Below are 23,041 nucleotides of genomic sequence, written 5' to 3' on the forward strand. Positions count from 1 at the left end.
CCTTTAGCTTTTACTAAGGATGGAGAAGAAATCGGTTCAGTTCACAATGAACAGTGAACCTACCTAACTCATGCTGGCTGAAACGATTTGTGAAACCAAAGTCGCCCTTAGAGATTTGTGTTCCTATGAATTTTGCAAATGCTGTTGTCCCGCCAGTGTGTGCATCTGTTGTGGTACATTGCGCATGGAAATGCATGAACTGCTGAAACCAACACACCCAACTATTACTGAAATCAACGCAAATGCATTAGGTTAAGGGAAACGGCTTTGCAGAAAGATGTACGCAGGCAACGACCTTTGTGTTGCCCGGTTATGTTCCTGAGCCCTGCATGCAATCGCATAAGCCCATTCCGCCTCCTCTCTTCTGGCCACTTTTGGGTTGCGGCGATGGGCATGTGCAAGGTCGCACATCGATTGGATTGCACATAAATTGCTCGCTGCCTGTGTTGGGATGACTTGGCGCTAAGATGCTCGCAAATTTCCAAGGGAACTTTTTTTTTAAAAGATGTGGGGAACTGAAGAGAAGGTTGGAAGATTGAGAAACTGAGCAGAGCCAAAATGGGCATGCAGAGGGGGTCCCTATGACTTGCCCGTTGAACCCTCGGGATGTGATAGGATAGCTGTGGAAATCGGTTGCGCAATGGATTTTTAAGTATTCCAACCCCTGTGCAGGAATGCTGTTGTGCTAAAGTTCGCGGTGTTTCCACATCATCTGAAACTTCTCTCTGTAGGAAACGATCCTGGAATGAACGAACATTATTCAGGGTCTGGAGTTTGTTCATTTCAAATTGGGGGGGGGGGCTGAGAGAGATCTCTAGGAAGGATGTTGCCTTGCAAGCCGTTCTTCTGTCTCTCCTGCTCTTTCCTCTCCCTTCCCAAACTTACAGGACAAAGGTACCCCCTCCTTCATATGTTTGCCCTTTGATCTTGCTGTGTTGCAATTTCTGGCTTGACGGTGTTTGTCCTTTTTGGCAAGGAGACGGCTGCTGGTCTGCTGCACCACCCTAGATTGAGCACCGGTGGTTTTTGAGTCTAGGAGTGCCTCATGCCTTTTCACCCACATAAAATCCCCCTTCCTTTATCTTATTTATTGAAGATCTCTGCATGCCCTCTTTCATCCTATTTAGGAGTCCAGGACAGCAAACGACCGATTGTGTCGCAGTCCAAATACAATACAGTCGTACCTTGGTTTTTGAACAGCCTAGTTTTCAAACGTTTTGGCTCCCGAACGATCGAAACCCGGAAGTGAATGTTCTGGTTTTTGAACATTCTTTTGGAAGCCGAACGTCCGGCGGGACTTCCAGTTGACTGCAGCGTCTTCCTGATGTTTACTCAGAATCTCCTTTCTAGTAACTAAAACAGGATTTGACTGGCATCTTTTGCAGATCTGCTAGGGGGATGAATCTGGAACTTCGGAGTCCAAATCATGTGTGCTGTCCTCAAGCCTTACACAAATAATTATCCAAGACTATTCAGAAGTTGAGTCGGCATTTGCTGAAGGCAGGGACTTCTCAGTGGTAGCCCCAAGTTGCTGTAGAATGTAAGAGGGCAGAATTGTGTTGCAACGTGACTTATAGCCTTTATGGATTGGACTTAAAGGCCCATCTTGTCCAGCATCCTGATCTCAGTCGCTAACCAGTCATCCTAGTGGGAAGTCCGAAGGTTTTGATGTTGTGTATTGGCCTGTCAGTTGCCCTTGGGTGTGTTTTTTATAAGCTGCATTGGGAAGCATTGATATTCACATTCGCCACAAATTTGCAAGCTCCCAATCTGGTTGCCAGGGAGGATACGATTTGAAAAGAATAATAATAGTTGGGCCATTGATTGGCAGGGCTGTGTGTTTCCCGCGAGCGTCACATAAATGCAGAATTTGCGGCACGAAAGAAGCATCCTGAGAACTCGACAATATGCAGCAAGTTTCCAGTCCTCAGTGTGCAAATTAGAACCTCTAGTGGCCATGGGGGGTGGGCTGCGTGGTACCCTCTTTTTTTGCCTTACTTGCATGAATTTTGCAAAGTTGTGCAAAGTTTATTTAAGTTGCATGACTTGGGAATTGAACTCTGCTCCCGTGTCGCTGAAAGGGACACCGCTTCTCAAAAGGCACGCCTGCTTGCTTGGTCGCACGGCCTCTCTTTCTCTCCGCCTCCCTTCCGCACGCTCTGGTACCTAGCGTGAGAATAAGTCCTGCCTTCCGACTTTAAACTCCTCAAAGTCGCCAGAGTCCGCTAAGCCTCTGTCTTTGCAAGCTAAGGAACCATATGTGTGGTGTTCAGGGGGCAGGGAGGGAGAGAACTGCCGCAGCACAAGACTCTCTGCTCTCCCTCCCTTCCTGCATGCGCAGGAGGAAGGAAGATTATCAAGGTAACAATCCCTTTTCATGCAATTGGCAGCTCCTCTGCAGAAGTTTACAGATGCCTCAGGGCTCTGCAGCTCTGCCCACGCCCAGCGCCTGGTGATTTTGGTTAAATAAGTCTCTTCAAACTTCAAACTGTGAATGATTCTTACTCTTCAAAAAAAGGGGGAGAATTGCAATCCACTCCCTCCCTGCATTTTTGCCTCTTTTTGCTCTTAATCATTCAGTTAAAGCACTCCCCACCCCATTCCAACCCCCAAAAAATAGAATCCTGGAAACTGTACTGTGTTAAGGGTGCCGGGAGTTGTAGCTCTGTGAGGGGTAAACTACGCTTCCCAAGGTTCTTGTTTTGGGTGCTTTAAATGTGCCTTTACTGTGTGGTAGGCAAACTAAGGCCCAGGGGCTGGATCCAGCCCAATCGCCTTCTAAAACCGGCCCACGGACAGTCTGGGAATCAGTGTTTTTACCTGAGTAGAATGTGTGCTTTTATTTAAAATGCATCTCTGGGTTATTTGTGGGGCATAGGAATTTGTTCATTCCCCCTCCCCAAAAAAATAGTCCGCCCCCCCCCCCAAGGTCTGAGGGACAGTGGACTGGCCCCCTGCTGAAAACATTTGCTGACCCCTGCTGTACAGTCTTACTCTGTTGTTTGCCTGTGTTTTTCCCCTCTTGGGGCATGTCCTCTGCCTCAGGCAGAGAAAAGGGCGTTGCTCATTTGGGCAGGCAAGGGAAAAAGAGAGATAAGGCTAAACGTGCCTTTCTCGTAAGCGCCAGCTTGAACCACCAAGGCATCTGCTGTCACAATCGAGCCTCGCAGGGCTGGTTCCCTGTGGCAAGTTGCGATCTCCTGCTGGCGACCCACACCTGGGTGAGCTTTTGTGAAATGTGGGAAGGCAAGAGACTTGGTTTGAGCTTCTCCCTCCATCTCCTTGCTGTGCCAGGATTAGTGCTGTTTTATAAGCAGTGTGGTTTAGTGGGCAGTGTGTCTGGGACCCATTGGATGGAAGGGAGGAAGGCCAACAGTAGGTGGCGCCAAAGCCAACAGCAAGCAGATTCAACTAATTCCTGTTTTGTCCCCATCCTCTTTGCTGATTTCTGCAAGGACAACAATGAGACTAAGGGCGAGGAGGAGGTTGCCTGTGGGCAGACAGAGGTTGAATTGTTGTTTGAATGGTCCTGCCTTGGACATTTTCAGAACTGGAAAATATAGCATTTAAACTCACGTTGATGACTCTTTTATCTGGTGTTTTCATAATTGGGTGTTTCTGTTCCAGTATTTCTGACTGTTGGGAGAGAATCAACTTGAGGCTCCCGATCCCATGTGGTTTAGGGCAGCGGAAACTACAGCCATAACTCGGAAGTCAAACGGAATCTGTTCTGGAAGTCCATTCGACTTCCAAAATGTTCAGAAACCAAAGCGCAACTTCGAGTTCAAATAATGTTCGCAAACCAGAACACTCACTTCCGGGTTTGTGGCATTTGGGAGCCAAGCTACAACTGTATTACTTTTCCAGAAAACCGAGACCGCTGCCATATCAATGTCTTTTAGGGTCTCGAGCTGGCAAAAACCTAAATTGGTCTCCCTTTCTTTTCGGCTAGAGCAACCCCCGCCCAGCATAACCCTGATGAATGGCGATGGCTTGCACGAGAACCACAACGAGGAGACCAGGCAGAACGGCCACGAAGAAACAGACCACGCAGACGATGGGAACGACCAAGAGGTTATCGTCATCCAGGACACCGGATTTACGGTCAAAGTCCATGCGCCGGCAGTCGAACCTTTCCCCCTGCAAGTGAGTGTCTCTGGAAGTACTTCTGGTCTAAATCTCCTTGGCTGGCCCCCTTCCTCTCCGGGTGTACAAATTGGGTCCACTGTGTTTCATTGCTGTTGCTGTTATTGCCTCAAATCTGTCTTCTCCGATAGGGTACCCTCTAAATTATGCTGGGCTACAATTCCCATCATATCTGACAATTGTCCATGCAGGCCGGAGCTGATGGGAGCAGAAGTCCAACAACATCTAGGTCACTGTTTCCCCAAACTCGGGTCTCCAGCTGTTTTTTGTACAGTGGTATCCTGGGTTAAGAACTTAATTCATTCCGGAGGTCTGTTCTTAACCTGAGGTACCATTTTAGCTAATGGGGCCTGCCACGCCACCGCCACATGATTTCTGTTCTATCCTGAAGCAATGTTCTTAACCCAAGGTACTATTTCTGGGTTAGCGGAGTCTGTAACCTGAAGTGTCTGTAACCTGAAGCGTCTATAACCCAAGAATGCAGGTGGCGCTGTGGGTTAAACCACAGAGCCTAGGACTTGTCGATCAGAAGGTTGGCGGTTTGAATCCCCACAACGGGGTGAGCTCCCGTTGCTCGGTCCCTGCTCCTGCCAACCTAGCAGTTCAAAAGCACGTCAAAGTGAAAGTAGATAAATAGGTACCGCTCTGGCAGGAAAGTAAACAGCGTTTCCGTGCGCTGCTCTGGTTTGCCAGAAGCGGCTTAGTCATGCTGGCCACATGACCCAGAAGCTGTACGCTGGCTCCCTCGGCCAATAAAGCGAGATGAGCGCCACAACCAGAGTCGGCCACGACTGGACCTAATGGTCAGGGATCCCTTTACCTTTACCTTACCACTGTACTACAGTTCCCACCATCCCTGACCACTGGTCCTGCTAGCTAAGGATGATGGGAGCTGTCATCCAAAAACAGCTGGAGATCCAAGTTTTGGAAACCCTGATTTATAGGACACTGCATTGGGGAAAGCTGCCTTGGATCCCAATTGCTTAAGCCCAGAGTGGCTAACCGGGTTTGCCGCCATTTCGGCCTTTGCGTTGGGTGCCTCCCAGGTGTCCTCAACTTGGTCAAGAGCTCAGGTGAAAGAGCAAGCATATCTCTGAGGGGAGCCCATCTTCTGGAGCCAGGGGGTGGCTATCCTGCAGGTAGATCTGGCCCGCCAGCCCTTAGTGGTGGCTTAGAAGAGACTTAGGCTTTGAGCCTGGAAGGGGTAAATATGCAGGTTTGGTCTTCGTATGGGACAACTGCATATTCCTGCATTGCAGGGGGTTGGACTAGATGATCCTCAGGGTCCTTTCCAATTCTGCAATTGCAGATTCTATGAAACTCAGCTTAAAGCATCTCAGGTTGGCTGCATCCATCTGTTATGCAGTAGACTGAGGAACGTACTGCCCTGGCTGCATTTGAACATATTTCATATTCAGAATGAAGAACGGGTATTAAATTGTAGTAGCGGTTGTGGTGGTTGTAATAATAATAATAATAATAATAATAATAATAATAATAATTATGCATCAATTTTGTGTGGGTACCTATTTGGACATCTGGAAGGCTCATGCGAACTTACAGGTTTAAGATCCATGCATTGCTGATAGTAACTGTTTAAACACACCTAATAATAATAATAATAATAATAATAATAAATTGTTGTTGTTTTATTTATACCCTGCCCATCTGGCTGGGTTACCCTGGCCACTCTGGTCAGCTTCTGACACATATAAAACATAATAAAAAAAATTTCAAATGTTAATATTGACAATCTGATCTAATGCAAAAAGTCGCAATAACTTTAAAATAAGAACAACTTATATCAGATAAAGCAATATTCCATAATCCACTGGAATATAATAGTAAACAGTAAAAAGAAATAGCACCAAATAATAGTTAAGCCGTTTACACCTACGAGTTACGATAAAGAATTGCTAAACTATAAATCGAGAGAATTAACAGCCAGTCACAGTGCATAAAATGCCGCAAAACCACGTGAAAGGATCAAATTGAGAAACAAGGACACATAACTTATAAAATTATTTTTTTCTCTTTTTTTTTAAAATGTCCCTGAGCTCCTTTTCTCTCTTCCCCGGGCTGCCTTTGTGGGCAGGGAGGAGAATGTCAGTGAAGCAGCCTTTGCAAGGGAAACTGAGGCACACACAGGGCAGAGGGAGGAATTGCTTTTCTCTTCAAAATGCTGCTTCTGCTGGTTCCAAAATAAGCTTAGATTAGCCAGTGTCCTGCTTCTGCAGCAGCACCAGCAGCTTACTATAAACCACCTCCAATCTAGGAGCTTAACCTGATCAGTCTGGGTGGCCTTTGTCCGGTGATAGCATTTATCAGGCAATTCCTAGCAGGGTTCTATTTTTATTTCTATTTTATGGTGGTGCTGGTGAAAGGAAGAGTCTGTTCCAGCATCCCTGGGGAAAGTGCGGAGGGCTTGATACACAGCCTCGTGGCGCACGCAGCCGAAACGTGTACAAAGCAGGCTGCGGGGCAGGCAAACTGTTTTGTTGTACGCAGTCTTTTTTTGTTCCCAGTAGTGATGTACCGTGGAACCCCAGGAAACTGGAGTCAAACTGTGCATTCAGGAGCATAAAGTAGGAAGGCAGTATAAGGACCCCTGCCATTTGGGGGGTGACTGTGGGGTTGCTATGGACTGGTGCGCAGGGGTCAGCAGACTTTTTCAGCAGGGGGCCGGTCCACTGTCCCTCAGAGCATGTGGGGGGCCAGACTATATTTTGGAAAAAAATAATAATGAATGAATTCCTATGCCCCACAAATAACCCAGAGATGCATTTTAAATAAAAAGACACATTCTACTCAAAACATCAAGCAGGCCCCACAAATAACCCAGAGACACATTTTAAATAAAAGGACACATTCTACTCATGTAAAAACATGCTGATTCCTGGACCGTCCGTGGGCTGGATTTAGAAGGGATTGGGCCCCAGGCCTTAGTTTGCCTACCCATGGACTGGTGGGTGGTTTTTGTGTGTGTGGCTGTGTTTTGCAACATGCCATTGACGCAACAGTAGTGCAATAATTGGTGGTGGGTTTATACTGGGCCATCCACATATTATTCTAGTTTGTTAGTGGTTCTGCAATGCTCTCCCGGTTTTACAGAGGGGCACTTGGGTGCTGTGGTGCAGGAAAAGTGGGAACCAGAAGGCAAAACAAAGCTCTGGGGTATGTACCAAATGGGAACGAAGCTGTGTGCCTGCACCAAAACGTTTGCAGGTACAGAGTGGTATGGGTAGCAGATCCATGCATCTGGATGCGACCATAAGCACAAACCATCCAGAATGCACTGTAAAGGGTGTCTGGAGGAACCCGCTATCTCAGTGGTTAGAGCCCCTGCTTTGCATGCAGACGGTCCCAGGTTCTCTAACACCTCCAGGACCAAAACAAAAAAACTTCAGGAAGTAGGTGATGGGAGCAGGTCTCTGCCTGAAAGCCCCTTGGCAGTGAGAACAAGCAGTGCTGGGCAAGAGGGGGAAATGAGACAGGGTCATCAAAAGCTGTAGAGTTCTTTCTTTAAGAAAGAAAAACAAAACTCTTCTTCCCTTTTAACTTTTAAAATATTTTATAAATGACCTTCCCCTCCAGGGAAAACCTCCCTAAGCAAAAAAAAGTCTTCAGTAGATGCCTAAACGTCCTGACACTCAACACCTACCTAATTTCAACTGGGAGCTGATTCCAGAGGGCTGGAACTGCAACACTAAAAGCCCATTTTTGTTTTGTACAAACTAAGTTTGTTGTTTTTGTTTCATGTGCGATGAACCTTTTTTGTAAGCCAGTTTGAGTTGATACCATTCTTCCCTTTATAAAAAAATAAGTGTATGTAATCTCTGTGTCCTGGCTTCGTTTTCAAGGTATCCCCCCAAGAGATGGTCCAGGAAATCCACCAGGTGCTGATGGACCGCGAGGACACCTGTCACCGAACGTGCTTCTCCCTGCAGCTGGACGGCAACGTCCTGGACAACTTTGCCGAGCTGAAAACCATTGAAGGGTTGCAAGAAGGCTCCGTGTTAAAAGTAGTTGAAGGTAAAACTTAGGAAAACGTTTGTAGCCTCGGATGCGTGGCAGGAAAGTTGTTAAAACAGGAGGCTACCTATAAATTGCAGGTCGGGAGATTGTGGCACCCCAGATGCTTTTGGAATAAGACTCACAGCAACTGATGCTGTTGCCATTGGACCCCTGCCCATTAGTATCCTCACAACATGAGGCTCTTATTATTTATTAATTAATTAATCAAATTTGTATTCCACCCTTCATTCAAAGATCCCAGGGTGGCTTACAACATACCCAGAGTCTCTCCATCCCTTGTTGTTGTTGTTTAGTTGTTTAGTTGTGTCCGACTCTTCGTGACCCCATGGACCAGAGCACGCCAGGCACTCCTGTCTTCCACTGCCTCCCGCAGTTTGGTCAAACTCATGCTGGTAGCTTTGAGAACACTGTCCAACCATCTCGTCCTCTCCTTGTGCCCTCCATCTTTCCCAACATCAGGGTCTTTTCCAGGGAGTCTTCTCTTCTCACGAGGGGGCCAAAGTATTGGAGCCTCAGCTTCACGATCTGTCCTTCCAGTGAGCACTCAGGGCTGATTTCCTTAAGAATGAATGTGTTTGAACTTCTTGCAGTCCATGGGACTTTCAAGAGTCTCCTCCAGCACCATAATTCAAAAGCATCAATTCTTCGGCGATCAGCCTTCTTTATGGTCCAGCTCTCACTTCCATACATCACTACTGGGAAAACCACAGCTTTAACTATACGGACCTCTGTTGGCAAGGTGATGTCTTTGCTTTTTAAGATGCTGTTTAGGTTTGCCTCTTCATCCCTACTCACTCTCAATTCATGCACCACTGTCCCACACCCATTTACACACCCACATGCCCAAATAAGAGCTCCTTTTCATGGACCTAATAGTGCCCGATAAAGTTTTATCAGTTGTAAGGTCCAGCTCACTTTATCTTGAGGAAAGAAAGCTAAACTGCTAGCTGCTAAGCATTGCACAGAGACTGGGGGGAAACTGTGGATTCTTCAAAAGGTTATTGCACACACATATATAAGTTAATTAGCAGGGTTAACTTAACCCAAACAGAATGAAATTCAAGGAGAAATCAAGGATGCACTAATAACTGGAATAATGAAGAAAATGCAGTGACAGAATTTTAAATAATATAAGGGAACCTCAAAAGAGAGGAAGTCGAACTATTTCTGTTAATTGTAACGTTGGATTTGTATTGTTAAAATATCTTATATATATTTTAAATAAAAGCTAAGCACTGCGCAGCCATGCAACAGTCCTTGATCCAGCCATTTGCACACACTGAGCTGTTCCTCCTTAGGCAACCTGCTTGGCTACTACTCTGGGCAGGGAGAAATGTGGGAATGCAGCAGAGATAGCCAAGGACTGAATACACTACGGGCCAGATTTGGCCCAATGTCTCATAGTTGCCCACCCCGATATAAAGATGGTTCCTTCAAGCGCTGCCTTCATGGAAAAGTAGCCAGGGTTAGCAGTGAAGTCGCTGTCCACAGAGGAGAAATCCTAAAAAGGAAGCCTACTCAAAAGCCTCTTTGTAAACATAATATTTTTATCCTAAGTGCATACCTAGGACAGAATGGTTAGAGACAGTCACGGGCCCCCAAGGTCACCCAGGTTAGCTTGAAGCCTGGGGGAGGTCTTGAACCCGGGTCCTACCCAACGCTATTCAACCAGCAAAAGTTCCAGCCATAAGTAAGATACCCATGGCCATTGGTTCTTCTGGCTGGGGCTCATGAGGGCTGGAACAGAACATGTGGGGGCTGGGGGGCGGCTTGAGTCTAACATTGCTGGACTAGGGCTGTAGAAACCTGCCTTCATGACCCCCATGTTGCCATCAAGCTCACCGGGTCAGCCAAGTATCCCTCAGGTTCTTCAGAAAGTGCAGCCCCCAAAACTGGACACGGGACTCCGTATGAAACCCGGCATGCTCCGCAATCCTTTTTTCTTTTTCTTTCCCCTGCCCCTTCTCCTTCTCTCCTTGCAAACCCCCAAACCTACCCAGAACCCTACACAGTCCGAGAAGCTAGAATACACGTCCGCCACATCCGAGACCTCCTGAAGAGCCTCGACCCCTCAGATGCTTTCAACGGCGTCGACTGCAACTCCCTGTCGTTCCTCACCGTCTTCACCGAAGGGGACCTTGGAGGTACGGGGGGTGGGGTCGTGGTTTCCCTGTTGCTTCTTTTTTGGGAGGCGATGCTTTTCTTTGTGCTCCCGTGGCCTGTTAAGCAAGGTCAGGGTTTCTTGATCGTGGGGCTCCAGCCGTTTTTGGACTACAAGTCCCATCATCCCTGACAACCGGTCCTGCTAGCTAGGGATGATGGGATTTGTAGTCCAAAAAACAGCAGGAGACCCACAATTGAGAAACCCTGTCTTGGACCAAGGGGGAAATGTGTTGGGATTTGATTAAATGCTAGGAGAATATGTATTTATTAGATATTATGCTTCCTTCCTCACTTTAGTGAGTTCAGCAGAGTTCCATCCCTTTGCAGCTTAAAGGCAAGTTTGCATAGGCTAGTTTTAGCTTTTAAGTATATTGGTAATCCTGGATGTTTTAAGGCAGACTGGATTTTCCTGGCATTACCCCCCTCCCTTCACCCCTTAAAATATAACATTTACTCAGTATACATCTTGAAGAATATCAAGATTACAGCAGCTTGGTGCAGGCAGGCTTAAAATGCGTAATGGCTTTATTAAGACATACAGAAGTCTAGCTTAAAAATGGAGTCGGAGCTGGAGCTCAGAGTTACAGGTGTTCTCACGTTGCAGACATAGTTGGAAAGAGTTCGCGCCCAGACAGGGAGGAGCATCTATAGTTAGCATACTCTTCCTGTCGAGACGCAAAGAGGAAGTGACCTCATGGAGTTCCCTCTAGCAAGTTTACAGGAAAGCTCTGTGAGCTTCAGCCCCTTCCCCTTCAGGTGCCTATCTGGCAAAGCATGAATTGTTGGTTTGACTGCAACAAATATAGAAGGAAAGCTTTTGTTTCTTAAGGAAGCACATTCTGGCATGTGAGCTCTCACCTGTCATCTGAAGGGGTGTAACTCAAGTTCCAGAACAAGGACTGAGAATTGGTAACCTTAGGGTCTTGTTAGACTCCCAGCATGCATCAACCCAGACAGCACTGGATGATGGGAGTTGTAGTCCAATTATCTTCTGGAGAACTGCAGCTTTCTCACCTCTTGGAACTAATGCAGGTGGCAGGGAACCTTTGGCCCTCTGGATCCTGCTGAACTACAACTCCCAGCAGGCATGGCCAAAGGCAAGGGTCCTAGCTAGCAGGACCAGTGGTCAGAGATGATGGGAACTGTAGTCTCAAAACATCTGGAGGGCCGAGTCTGAGGAAGCCTGTCTTAGGAGTAAGCATTGGGTGTTTTAATTCAGGGTCCCGAGAATGAGCTTGTGTCATGAAGCAAGTCTCTAGGCCAGGCATAGGCAAACTCGGCCCTCCAGATGTTTTTGGGATTACAACTCCCATCATCCCTGACCACTGGTCCTGTTAGCTAGGGATGATGGGAGTTGTAGTCCCAAAACATCTGGAGGGCCAAGTTTGCCTATGCCTACTCTAGACCAGTGTTCCCCATCCTTGGGCCTCCAGCTGTTTTTGGACTACAATTCCCATCATCCTTGGCCACTTGTCTTGCTAGCGAGGGATGATAGGAGTTGTAGTCCAAAAACAGCTAGAGGCCCAAGGTTGGGGAACACTGGTCTAGACCTTGTGGTCCTTTCTCCCCACACCCAGCCCCAGTGCAAAAAAGGAGGTGGTGACGATTTTGCTTCTCCCCTGCCTCTTGATCGTGCTGACTGCTCTCCTGTTCCCCTCTGCTTTGTTCCAGACAGCGGCAAGAGGAAGAAGAAGGGTGCAGAATTGGAGCAGATCGATTGTACCCCTCCTGAACATATCCTGCCAGGGAGTAAAGAGCGGCCCCTCTGCCCCCTTCAGCCTCAGAACAGAGACTGGAAGGTAGAGACCTAAGAACTGAGCAGGGGGAAGCACCAGGGTTGCCCCACCTGGGCCAGCGCCTTCCCAAAGGCAGGATATCCACCTGCCTGCCCCCTCATCCCCCCCCCCAGGTGATCATAGCTCGGGGGCAGGGCATCTGTTTGGTCCCAGGTTCTGTCCCCAGCTAGAAGGACTCCCTGGCTGAAACCCTGGGGAGTTGTGGCCCGTTTCAGTGTATCATAGGAAGGGGACCCTGAGAGTCATCTAGTCCAACCCCCTGATTGATTCATTGCCAATGGCACCTGATTGGCTCTCTACACACTCATGCTCATTGGCTACATTCAAATCAAGGAAAGCTGCTGCATATCAACCTGAGCAATTGCGCTTCCTTTTTCTGGTTATTTGGCTATAACCTTTGATAGAGTACAGATAATTGAACAAGCTTTGTTGCATTAGATTCTTCATTGAATTATCTTTCCATTGATACATAATTTTATGGTATTACTCCCAAAAGAAGTGGTGTTAGGAGCCATCAAACCTCAAAAATAAGACTTTTTCCCAAACGGTTTCCACAATTTTGGCGTATATAACAGTACAGAGGTATCTTGTTTTGCGACTGGGATCCGTTCCGGAGCCCCGGATGCTAGATGGAAAGGACGCACGACAAAGCGCCGCTCTGCGCATGCGCGAAGCACAATTTAGCACTTCTGCGCATGCGCAAGCAGCAAACCCAGAAGTAACCTGTTCCGGTACTTCCGGGTTTGCCGCCGACGCTTGATGAGGCGGACTCAAAATGAAGTACCACTGTAATTCAAAACTAGTGTGCTGGGAGACAGATGTTCTAGGGTCACCTGTTCCCTGAGAAGTTAGCTTTCCACACACACACCCACACCCCTCTTTCTTTTCCCACTCCATCCCTCTCTCTCCCCAAAGCCTCTACAGTGCCTAAAAGTATTGACCATGAGTGGCTGGAATCCTCCTCCCGGGAACCGCAAGATGCACGGAGACCTCATGTACCTGTATGTCATCACGATGGAAGATCGCCATGTGAGCATCACGGCCTCCACCCGTGGCTTTTACCTCAATCAGTAAGTGGCTAGACAGGCTTGATTTAAAAACAAAACACCATTTATCTATTTGTAAAACATACAAGGTACATATAAAATCAGGAGTTAGTTATGCCACGACTGCAGGCAGGATTATTCATGCTCAGAAACGGAAAGAAGATTTTCAGTACCAACCAAGGAGTGGCGGCAGACTAAACTAACGGCTGATGTTGAAATCGCAGACCATACGGGAGCAATAAAGGAACCAAGAGGGAAAAAAACTTTATCACAGACTGGGGGGGAAATTGTGGATTATTTGAAAGGCTGTTCCTTGCGATGTTCTTTGACCAAAATATTCTTCCTGTGGCTTCTCTTTTCAGGTCCACGGCCTACAACTTCAGCCCTAAGCCTGCCAACCCCAGTTTCCTCAGCCATTCCCTGGTCGAGCTTCTGAACCAGATCAGCCCAGCCTTCAAAAGAAACTTCGCTTCTCTGCAGAAGAAACGGTAACCTTCCTCTCTCTCTCTCTCTCTCTCTCTCCACCCCAAGCTCTTGTCTAGAACAAACTTTATCCCAAACTTTTTTTTTGACTACAACTCCCATCATCCCTAGCTAGCAGGATCAGTTGTCGGGGATGATGGGAATTGTAGTCCCCCCCAAAAAACCTGGCGACCCAAGTTTGGGAAACCCTGGTCCAGAATGATGACATTTTATTGGTTTGTTTTGTTCTTATTATGCACTTTGTGGTTTTATTCTTTGAACCTCCCTGAGATCTTCAGATGAAGGGCGATAGACAAATTTAATAAATGAAATAAAATCAATCTTGTTTCCTGCTCCTCCAAATACAAACCTCAAATTTCTAGCCTTTTGAGGTGGTTGAAAATATGAGCTTGGAAATGTGGAGGGCGCCAAGGTCCATCTAGCGCAGTCATAGAATTGTTGGGAGTTGAAAGAGACCCCAGGGGTCATCTAGTCCAACCCCCACCCATAACTCAGTGGATAGAGCATCTCCTTTGCATGTGAGTGGATGCAGGTTCAGTCCCCAGCATCTGCAGGTAGGACTTGGGACAGTCTTCGTGTCTGGAACCCTGAAGAGCTACTGTACGCCAGTGTAGACAGCCTTGAGCTAGGTGGACTCAGTGGTCTAACTCGGCTTAAAGCACCTGCCTACATTTAATTTTGGGACACGGGTGGCTCTGTGGGTTAAACCACAGAACCTAGGACTTGCCAATCAAAAGGTCGGCGGTTCGAATCCTCGCAACAGAGTGAGCTCCTGTTGCTCGGTCCCTGCTCCTGCCAACCTAGCAGTTCGAAAGCACGTCAAAGTGCAAGTAGATAAATAGGTACCGCTCCAGCGGGAAGGTAAATGGTGTTTCCGTGCGCTGCTCTGGTTCGTCAGAAGCGGCTTAGTCATGCTGGCCACATGACCCGGAAGCTGTACGCCGGCTCCCTCGGCCAGTAAAGCGAGATGAGCGCTGCAACCCCAGAGTTGGCGCTCATCTTGCCGACCTCCTGATCGGCAAGTCCCAGGCTCTGTGATTTAACCCACAGCGCCACCTGCATCCCTTATAAACGGGCAGATAAGGTGTAGCAAAAGCACAGGGAGGGTTTCTGGTTTTCCACCCCCATCGCATTGAACGACAAGAGATGCATTAAAGGCAGTTAAAGCCAGGCAAAGTACGGAAAGCATTGACTTAAATCAGAAAACAGGAGAGGGAACAGTTTAGATGAAGAGGCTTGACTGGAAAGAGGAGAAAGTGGCCTTTGCTCCAAAGCTTGGCTCCTAGGACTCTTCATTTGAGTTTGATCAGTTTCATGGTCTTCAGTGGGGTGGCAAATAGATGGGGGCACTTTTCAGGAGAATGGAGCGCAACAACTTCTGTGCATTGTTTGACTCCAACCCCCCAGGGTCCAGAGACACCCGCTGGAGAGGATATCTACCCCTTTCCAAGTCTACAGCTGGACGGCCCCTCTGGCTGAGCACGCCATGGACTGTGTGAGGGCGGAAGATGCTTACACCTCAAGGCTGGGCTACGAAGAGCACATCCCAGGACAGGTAGAGATGGCTTGGCTTGGGGGCGGGGGGCTGCTCTTCGCCTTGGCTCTTGGCTGAAACTTGCCCTTGGGGTCTCTCTGCGGTCTGTGCATTCCTCAAGGACCACCTCTCTCCCTGTGAAACGACCCAGACCCTGAGATCATCATCTGAGGCCCTTCTTTGTGTGTCTCCTCTTCGAGAGGCCCAGAGGGTGGCAACACGAGAATATATTTTTAGGCGCCAGGCGGAAATGTTCCTCTTCAACCAGCCCTTTGGCTTATTCATACCCCACGGCCTTTTAAATGCTTCTGTGAGAAGGGGGTGTTCTTGTTTTGGTTTAATTATTCACCTGTGTTTTATTTTGTTTTTTATTCTGTGAACTGCACTGAGATTTTTTGATGAAGGGCGGTATATAAATTTAAATAATAATAATAATAATAATAATAATAATAATAATAATAATAATTTGACAACCATTGCACCACCCTTGGCTGTCTTATTATTTTAAAAAAATAAACCTTGAAAGAACAAAGAAGAACAGCATATAGAAATATACATGAAATATCAAGCTTTTTTTAACATAACAATTAGAGAAGGGGGGGGAGGAAAAAACTTCAGATTTTTACTTTTTGATACCTAGCACACACTTGCCATACCTGGGGACGGTGGTGGGGGAATGTTTCCCTTCAGCATCTGTTTCTAGTCCTCTTGAGGGCAGAGGAAACGTAAAGTTAAGATAATTAAATCTGAACTGGTCCTGTGTGCATCTATTATTACTATTATTACTACTATTATTGTTATTATTTATTTTCCATTTTATTAATCGCTTCACAGCCAATAACTACCAAAGCAGTGCATAATAAAATAAGATAAAATTCAAAAGATTACCAAATTAATAAACTAAAAGCAATACAATAGTTTCTGCAACCGTGCAGTTAATACTCCATTAAGTGCCTGGGTCACATTTCAGGAAAAGCCTTCTTAAACAACAATTTGTTCAGTAGCCCCCTAAATAGCAAGACACCAGACACCCTTGCCTAACTTGAGCTGGTAACTGTTTCCAGGGGTCTGAAGCTACAACACTAAAAGCCCAATTTCTAGTATATATTAAGCACCTCTTTGGGGCATGTGGTGGTACTCGGCAGCAGAGCAGTTGCTGGTGCAAAGATATATGGGGCCTCTTAATCCCATTTTCATCTGATCTAGAGAGGGCAACATCCCTGAAAGTTTTGCATCTCTCTCTCTCTTTCCCAGGCTAAAGTTGTGATTTCATGTGATGTCTGTTATCTCTTCTTCCTTTCAGACCAGAGATTGGAACGAAGAGTTGCAAACAACCAGGGAACTGCCACGCAAAAATCTGCCAGAGAGGCTGCTGAGGGAACGCGCAATCTTTAAGGTAACCTCGAGCCCTGCAGAGAGGCAGCCCAGAGAGGACTATCAAGGTTCTAGTCCTCATTATGCAGCCAAGCCATGAGCACAGCTTCAGTTTTCAGTTTGCTGCTCAGTAATTGGAAAAGGGAGTTTGGAACAGGGTGCCCTGTGATGTATGAATGAAGGAGGAATTGTTCAGAGTTCCCCAGATGGTGTGTTGGGGAAGACACACAACACAGCTGCAAACCCCCTCAAAACATAATTTCGTTCATTCATTCTGTTTCTATGCCACTTTTTACTCACACAAACCACAAAGCGGCTTACATACAATAAATGACAATAGCACAATATCAACATAAATCATGTAAAATAACTAACAAATCAGTTGGAACAAATTAAAAATCATCAGTAAAACTCTATTAACAAAACAACTTTAAAAAGAATGGGCAAAACAGCACAACCACAAGAAAAGTCATGAAATTCACAAAGTTATATGAACGTTGGCAAACTAACAACCCAAAAGAAACAAAGCGCTGTGGGATTCTCTCTCCCTCTTGCCATCCCCATGACTCTTAGTCTTCCACTCAGTGCATCCAAAGACTCCGTTTCTACTGCCTTATAAAGAAAGTTCAGCCAGGAATAATCTTGTCTGCTGCTGAGAAATGAGAGTGACAACCGAACAGGGTGGATTATGCTGATTAGCACCTACAAAGCCCTGTGGATCTTGGGCCTTGGCTCTCGGAAGGACTACGTCTAAGCCTGCCTGGGTTTGGAGATTGTCTGGGGAGGCCCTTCCCTCAGTCCTGCCACCTTCACGAGAGAAGGCCTTCTCGGTGGCTGCTCCCAGATAGTTGGAACTCCCTTCCGCAGGAGGCCAGGCTGGTCCCTCTCCTTGCTTTCCTTTCACCAGCAGGCAAATGCATTTTCGTTCCAGCAGACATTTGGTCACCAGCTGGCCAAATATGTTGTAATTTATGCCCTGAGCCACTTTGGGTTCTGCACTGGGAGAGAAGTGGGATATAAAGAAAATAACTAAATTCTTTTCAGTGAACCTGCTCTGAGTAGGACTAGCAATGGCTGCAGCTTATTTGGTTTTTTTAAATATTTATTGTGTGTTTTGAGTGGTGTCTGTTTATGCCATTGAGTTGCTTCCCAAACAGGTCTGATGTCATGGACTAGTTGGACGCAGAGGAATGGTGGGAGGAACTAGCTGGGGAACCTGCAGGGGGAGAAGGCTCAGAGCCCAGGGGACTGGTGGTGGGACAACGACTCCAGCAGTCTGGAAGCAGGAGAGGAGGGAGGTCAAGAGTCGGAGATGAGTCAGACTGGTGAAGAAGCCAGGGTGTCGTCTCCTCCTACTGCAACAAGCTCCCCTCCTTCCTGCTCTCCCAGGACCAGGAGAGGCATAAAGAGGGCGGAGAAGTTAGCTTCATGCAGGCGTAGTCTTGGATTGCTTGGGGAAGACCCTAGAGAGGAGGAGACTTAGGCAGCTGTGAGGACCTTCGATCTCAGCAAGGCCTGCTGGAGATGAGTTGCTGTGCTCATTAGGCCTGACCCTCCCATGCGGATTCTGTTAGGATTTACTAATGTAGCAGTCCTACCTTGGAAGTTGAATGGAACCCATTCCAGAAGGCCATTCGACTTCCAAAACATTCAAAACCAAATCTCAGCTTCTGAGTGGCTGCAGGAAGCTCGGACGTTCGCATTCCAAAATAACGTTTGCAAACCAGAACAATCACTTCTGGGTTTGTGGCGTTCAGGAGCCCAAACATCCGAGTTCTAGGGCGTTTGGGATCCAAGGTACGGCTGTAGCTGTGTGTGTGTGTGTGTGTGTGTGTGTGTGTGTGTATATATTATTTAATTTTTTAAAAAAAATTATTTTCAATGCAAAATTACAACAGAATTTACAAACATTGAATCCAAAATAAAACTATACAAAGAAGAAAGAAACACAAAACACAAAAAAGGAAAGAAAAAGAAAAACACACTCACACATCTACAAATAAAACCATATGTATATGTATGTAATGACTACATTAGAATGAAGATAGAGCTGTATATATATATTAATTTTGGTCAATTACCAGTAGAGAAGACAAGAAAATGGAGCACATAAAACACAATGCAATACTTAAAGCATACTATTAAACGTAGAGCTAAAAACAATGTATTAAAAAACCCCAATGAGAAATAGAAAATAATTATAATAACATTATATTTACTGATGGCTCGCTCCTGTCCACTGCTGCTCTGAGGCCGGCGAGCGCCGTCTCTCCCTGCGGCCGACCATCTCCCATGACTTTGCCTCTCTGCCTCGCAGGTCCACAGCGACTTCACTGCCGCGGCGACAAGAGGCGCGATGGCGGTCATTGACGGCAACGTGATGGCCATCAACCCCAGTGAGGAGACCAAGATGCAGATGTTCATCTGGAATAACATCTTCTTCAGCCTGGGCTTTGACGTCCGCGACCACTACAAAGACTTTGGCGGGGACGTGGCCGCCTACGTGGCCCCCACCAACGACCTCAACGGGGTCCGGACGTACAATGCGGTGGACGTGGAAGGGCTCTACACCCTGGGCACGGTGGTGGTGGACTACCGGGGCTACCGGGTGACGGCCCAGTCCATCATCCCTGGCATCCTGGAGCGGGAGCAGGAGCAGAGCGTCATCTACGGCTCCATCGACTTCGGCAAGACGGTGGTCTCTCACCCCAAGTACCTGGAGCTGCTGGAGAAGACCAGCCGGCCCCTGAAGATCCAGAAGCACGCGGTCCTGAACGACAAGGGCGAGGAGGTGGAGCTCTGCTCGTCCGTGGAGTGCAAGGGGATCATTGGCAACGACGGGCGCCACTACATCCTCGACCTGCTCCGCACCTTCCCTCCCGACCTGAACTTCCTGCCCGTCGACGGGGAGGAGATGCCCGAGGAATGCCAGAAAATGGGCTTCCCCAAACAGCATCGCCACAAGCTCTGCTGCCTGCGGCAAGAGCTGGTGGACGCCTTCGTCGAGCACAGGTAACCCTCGCCGCTGCCAGAATTTATAGAGAATTCATGGAGTGGGAAGGGATCCTGAGGATCATCTAGTCCAACCCCCCTCCCAGCAAAGCCAGGCTCGAACCTGCAACCTTGGTGTGATCAGCACCACGCTCTCACCAACTAAGCTATTCGGGCTTTTTGCATCGCTGCACTAGGTTTCTGTCCGGGGACAGGGGTGTAGTAAATGACCTCATCAGCCCAAGGGCCGCATTCCTTCTTGGGCAACCTTCCAGGGGCCACGTGTCAATAGGGGCGGGGCCAGAGGCAGATGAGGGCGGAGCAATGGTGTTGATTTTTGGCTTAGTACAATAAGTTGGGTTTCAACCATGCAAGGGCTATGAGAGTTCAGCCAGGGAAAAGCAATCGAGTTTGATCTGGAGCAGGCTGGGGAGGGGTGTAAGCTAGAGGAGAGTGGGAGCCCTGAGGCATTACTACTACTACTACTACTACTACTTATACCCCACTCATCTGACTGGATTGCCCCAGCCACTCTGGGCAGCTTCCAACATAATAAAAGCGCAGCAAACGTCAAACGTCAAAGCCCAATGCAGGGCTGCCTTCAAATGTCTTTGGAAAGTTGTGTGTTTATCTCCTTGGCATATAATTGGAAGGTACTCCACAGGGCGGGTGCCACCACTGAGAAGGCCTGTAACTTGATATCTCGCAGTGAGGGAACCGCCAGAAGGCCTTCAGTGCTGGACCTCAGTGTCCGGCCCGAATGGTGGGGGTGGAGACGCTCCTTCAGGTATACTGGGCCGAGGCCGTTTAGGACTTTAAAGCTCAGCACCAGCACTTTGAATTGTGCTCAGAAATGCATTAATTGCTGTGCTTATGATATGAGGTGTCTGCTGAAATCGTCTGTGGAACAGACACAGGATCGTGCGTGAAAAAAATTTCAGCGCCTTCAATTGTTTTCTTGTAATAGAAGGGGAGGCTGTGCAGTTAAGATACCTTTCAGTATTGTCGAGTAAAGTTTTGAGTTTGAAAATTACATATCGAACATACTTCATTTTCTAGCATCCACCCGCTGAGTAAACCAAATTTTAGTCCATCGGCAGTTGAGCAGCGGGGGAATCTCTTCAGGTATTTTTTGCAGCGTGAAAAAATAACAACGGCAGACACTTGGGCCCAAACATGCCCAGTCCAACCTCCCATTGGTTTTAGAGCTGCATAATGTTTTGTTGGGACAGGGGTGGCACTGTAGGTTAAACCACAGGGCCCAGGACTTGCTGATCAGAAGGTCAGCGGTTCGAATCCCCATGACAGGGTGAGCTCCCATTGCCTGGTCCCTGCTCCTGCCAACCTAGCAGTTCAAAAGCATGTCAAAGTGCAAGTAGATAAATAGGTACCGCTCCAGCGGGAAGGTAAATGGCATTTACTGCTCTGGTTTGCCAGAAGCGGCTTAGTCATGCTGGCCACAAGACCCAGAAGCTGTACACCGGCTCCCTCGGCCAGTAAAGCGAGATGAGCGCCACAACTCCAGAGTCGGTCACGACTGGACCCAATGGTCAGGGGGCCCTTTACCTTTTTAATGTTTTGTTGTAAGTTTCCGAGGGCATTTTCCAACTCAGTTGTGGCTCCCAAAATCCTACATCCTCACAAACAGAGACCCCAATTTTTAGCCCTCGTGATGGAGGCTTTGAGGGCTGTGTGTAGCCATTGCTCCAAACCAACAAGGGAGCCACTGTGGTACAGTGCCAGACTAGGACCTGGGAGACCAGGGTTCAATTTCCCACTTGACCATGAAGCTCACTAGGTAACCTTGGAGGGGCCAGTGGCTGCTCCTCAGCTTTGCCTACTTTGCAGGATGGTTGTGAGGATACAGTGAGGGAGGGGGAAGACCCCTGCACCCCAACTTAAACTCCTTCTTCACCTGCACCCCAACTTAAACTGTCTTCTTGCAACCCCTTTTGCGTTGGGCTGCTTCATCCCATCTCTCTTCCTCCTTCTCCACCATAGGTATCTCATGTTCATGAAATTGGCTGCGCTGCAGCTGATGCAGCAGAAGGCGATCAAGCAGGAGACCCCCTCCCCTCTGGAGAACGGCGGGAGCCCAACCTCCTCCTCCTCCTTTCCCGAGAACGGGGTGGAGGACGGCGAGGAGAAGCCCCCCTCGGAGGATGGCAAGATGGAGGACAGCGTCGCAGGGCTGGACCAGGTGAAAGAGCTCACGGAGACGATTGCGTCGGACGATGGAGCAGGTAACCTGGCGCGCTCTCCCACTGGGAACACTGCCGCCACCCCAAAGAAGAGGGAGACCCCCTTTCCTGTGCACGAAGAAGCCCTTCCATTCATAAGAACAGGGTTTTTATGCTGGATCTGAGGTAGACTGTGTCTGAACCTGTAGGATCCATTTGGTCTCCTTCTCCATTCATTTGCTTGCTTGCCTTTACAAAGACTGGTACAAAGTCATTTGATAGTAATGCGTTCCCTCGGTTACATAAAACCCTTGATAGCCCAAATCTCCTTCATCTCCTTTTGGGGAAGTATGTCAACCTTTGGATCGTTTTGGTTGTCCTTTTCCAGCTCTACAGCTTTGAGTTGGGAAGAGGTGAGTGGTACCAGAACTGGACACAAAAATTCCCAAGCAGACCCAGCACAGATTTATATAAGGACATCATGAAACTGGCTGGCTTTGGGTTTTTCCAGTTGTACCTGGAAGGTCACACTTCTTCCACCTTTGCAGTTAGGGGTCAGGAGCCTCCAGCCTGTCAGCTGACCTTTGCCCACTGCAGGTGGCCAGTGAGGCTGTGCTCCCCGCTCCCACTTGTGACATCATCTGATGGGTGGGGTTAAATTTTGCATTGGCTTCATGTGACATTTAGCCAGAACACACTCAGCACTCATCAGCTGCCATCCCTTCTCCTCCTCCTTCTCCTCCTTTATTATACAGTGGTACCTTGGTTCTCAAACTTAATCTGTTCCGGAAGTCCGTTCCAAAACCAAGGCACACTTTCCCATAGAAAGTAATGCAAAATGGATTCATCCGTTCCAGACTTTTAAAAACAACTCCTAAAACAGCAATTTAACATGAATTTTACTATCTAACGAGACCATTGATCCAAACAAAATGTACTCCAGTCACACAATCAATCAGTAGCTGAACTGGCTTCCACACAGTCACAAAAACAAACAAAAAGAGCCGCAGAAACAAAAACGCAAAATAAATAGCAAAACCAGACCTCAGCGTAACGCTTAAAACAGAAGTGTAGCACTCAAATCAGAAATCTAACACTCAAAATGGAAGTTTGGCGCTCAAATCGGAGCACGTTGGGCTTCCGAAAAAAGTTCGCAAACCGGAACACTTACTTCCGGGTTTGCAGCGTTTGGGTTCCGAGCTGTTTGAATACCAAGGCGTTTGAGAACCAAGATACCACTGTATTGTATATCACCCTATACCTGCAGGTTTCAGGGTGGTTCAAATGATAAAA

General features: G+C 47.6%; 1 protein-coding gene across 3 annotated transcripts in view; it reads left to right on the top strand.

Annotated features, from left to right (window-relative positions):
- CLUH (clustered mitochondria homolog) overlaps positions 1-23,041 on the top strand; it is a 71,920-nt gene that overhangs the window by 30,195 nt on the left and 18,684 nt on the right. For 2 of the 3 annotated variants that reach the window (XM_081890149.1, XM_081890148.1), the window contains exons 2-11: positions 3,953-4,146; positions 8,007-8,178; positions 10,182-10,325; positions 12,016-12,143; positions 13,056-13,210; positions 13,549-13,674; positions 15,077-15,224; positions 16,507-16,599; positions 18,895-19,589; positions 21,570-21,811. In XM_081890149.1, the coding sequence (XP_081746275.1) occupies positions 3,953-4,146; positions 8,007-8,178; positions 10,182-10,325; positions 12,016-12,143; positions 13,056-13,210; positions 13,549-13,674; positions 15,077-15,224; positions 16,507-16,599; positions 18,895-19,589; positions 21,570-21,811 (2,097 nt within the window). Of the gene's footprint in view, positions 1-3,134; positions 3,222-3,952; positions 4,147-8,006; positions 8,179-10,181; positions 10,326-12,015; positions 12,144-13,055; positions 13,211-13,548; positions 13,675-15,076; positions 15,225-16,506; positions 16,600-18,894; positions 19,590-21,569; positions 21,812-23,041 lie in introns of those variants that run through there. The other variant, XM_081890150.1, reaches the window with a different exon arrangement.

This window comes from Podarcis melisellensis, assembly GCF_964234715.1.
Source record: "Podarcis melisellensis genome assembly, chromosome: 15".
Taxonomy (NCBI): domain Eukaryota; kingdom Metazoa; phylum Chordata; class Lepidosauria; order Squamata; family Lacertidae; genus Podarcis; species Podarcis melisellensis.